The sequence below is a fragment of the Micropterus salmoides genome, unplaced genomic scaffold (genome assembly GCF_014851395.1).
Source record: "Micropterus salmoides isolate LMB-PRFRI ecotype aquatic unplaced genomic scaffold, ASM1485139v1 Ms_hic_scaffold_5, whole genome shotgun sequence".
Lineage (NCBI taxonomy): Eukaryota > Metazoa > Chordata > Actinopteri > Centrarchiformes > Centrarchidae > Micropterus > Micropterus salmoides.
This window is the reverse complement of record NW_024044237.1, coordinates 34153149-34154662: the sequence shown is the minus strand read 5'-3', so window position 1 is coordinate 34154662 and position 1514 is coordinate 34153149. Positions and strand designations below refer to the sequence as shown.

The 1514-nt window shown below is 41.7% G+C and overlaps 1 gene segment (V, D, J or C); it reads left to right on the top strand.

Moving 5' to 3' along the window:
* Positions 1–350: 350 nt before the first annotated feature.
* LOC119889090 lies at positions 351–828 on the top strand (the record flags this gene model as incomplete). The annotated part of the segment is given in 2 exon segments: positions 351–402; positions 491–828. Coding segments are annotated over 2 exon segments (384 nt in total), but the record flags the coding sequence as incomplete, so codon positions are not given.
* Between the last annotated feature and the right edge of the window lie 686 nt (positions 829–1514).

Below are 1514 nucleotides of genomic sequence, written 5' to 3'. Positions count from 1 at the left end.
AAGTGTGTTAGACTGCGACTCTGCGTAGGGTTTTGGGTGGGTAACTGCTGAAAAAGAAGGCAGAGAAGTGTGTTAAACTGCGACTCCGCCTCCTGGTCTCAACTCTGGGTTGTCATGGATTTGGTCACTAATAAAAGTGGTTAAAGAGACTTTGTTGTACCAGAAAGTTCACATGTTAAAGCTCCTCATTATGAGCTGCTCTGGATAAGAGCATCAGCTCACAGCTGAGATGTAAATGAGATGTAATGTTGAGAGTTCCTCAACAGATGATGAAGAGGAAGGGCCAATGATGTGAAGGCCCAGATCCATCAGAGTATCAATGTTCTTCCTCTCTCTCCTCCCCTCTCACTGCAGACATGAACCACTGGCTGAGAAACATCCTGATTCTGACTCTCTGGCTAGGTAACACTTTAAACCTACTGATTGTTCTCCTTTAATCAATCATCTTTATTGATCCATCTCTTCCTCTGCATGTTCTCTTCTTCCCCAGAGTGTAAAGGAGAAGACAGAGTGACCCAGCCAGCAGGAGATGTCATTGCTGCTGAAGGAGACACAGTTACACTTGACTGTACTTTTGAGACGAGTTATCCAGGTCCAACTTTGTTCTGGTACAAACAGGATGGAAACAACAGCCCCAGATTCATGCTGAGTCGCATGCAACAGAACGATGTGAAAACAGAGGATAAGTTTAAGGAGAGGTTTTCATCAACAGTTGATTCCACCTCAAAATCAGTTCCTCTGAAGATCCAGAAGCTTCAGCTGTCTGACTCTGCTGTGTACTACTGTGCTCTGCAGCCCACAGTGACAGGAAACACCAAAACTCTGTACAAAAACCTTTGGAGCAAAGACAACAGATACTCCACAACTTCCACTAGAGGGAGTCACACACTGTTAAACTTCAGTGTGATGATGCAGTCTGGATTTGTTTCATCTTGAACAAATGTATGCAATACTGTCAATATACTGTATGTACTGTTATACTTCAGTATTGGAGAAAAAAAATGTACACAGTTTGAATGAAACATGTCTATAAACTGGTTGGCATCACAGACTCAGGTTCTCATTGCTTTTGTTCTCGTCTTTATAAAGTTTCTCAGTTTTTCTCTCAGGCTGTGATTTCTTGTGGTGTACCACAGGGTTCAATCCTGGGGCTTCTCATTTTCTATCTACATGTTGCCTTCAGATCAAATTATTTTTAAAACACATCAGTTTCCATTGTTTTGCCAACAATATTGGATTATAGTTCCCATTAAAATCCAGCAATCATGGCAGCTGGTTTTATTCATGTGAAGTTCTGGTGTTCCAGACCTTCCTACAACTGAGTGAGTCTAGAAATTTGACGATTATTTTTGCCCCTTCAGCTGAAGGGAATAATCTTATATTCCAATTGGCTACAATTGCATTAAATGTCAATCCACTCAGCAGTGATGTCCAAACCAACAATACAGTATCTGAAATACAAGAATTAATGTCACGATTGATGGTGGGGCAGGTTGGTGGACCCAAATGCAGGA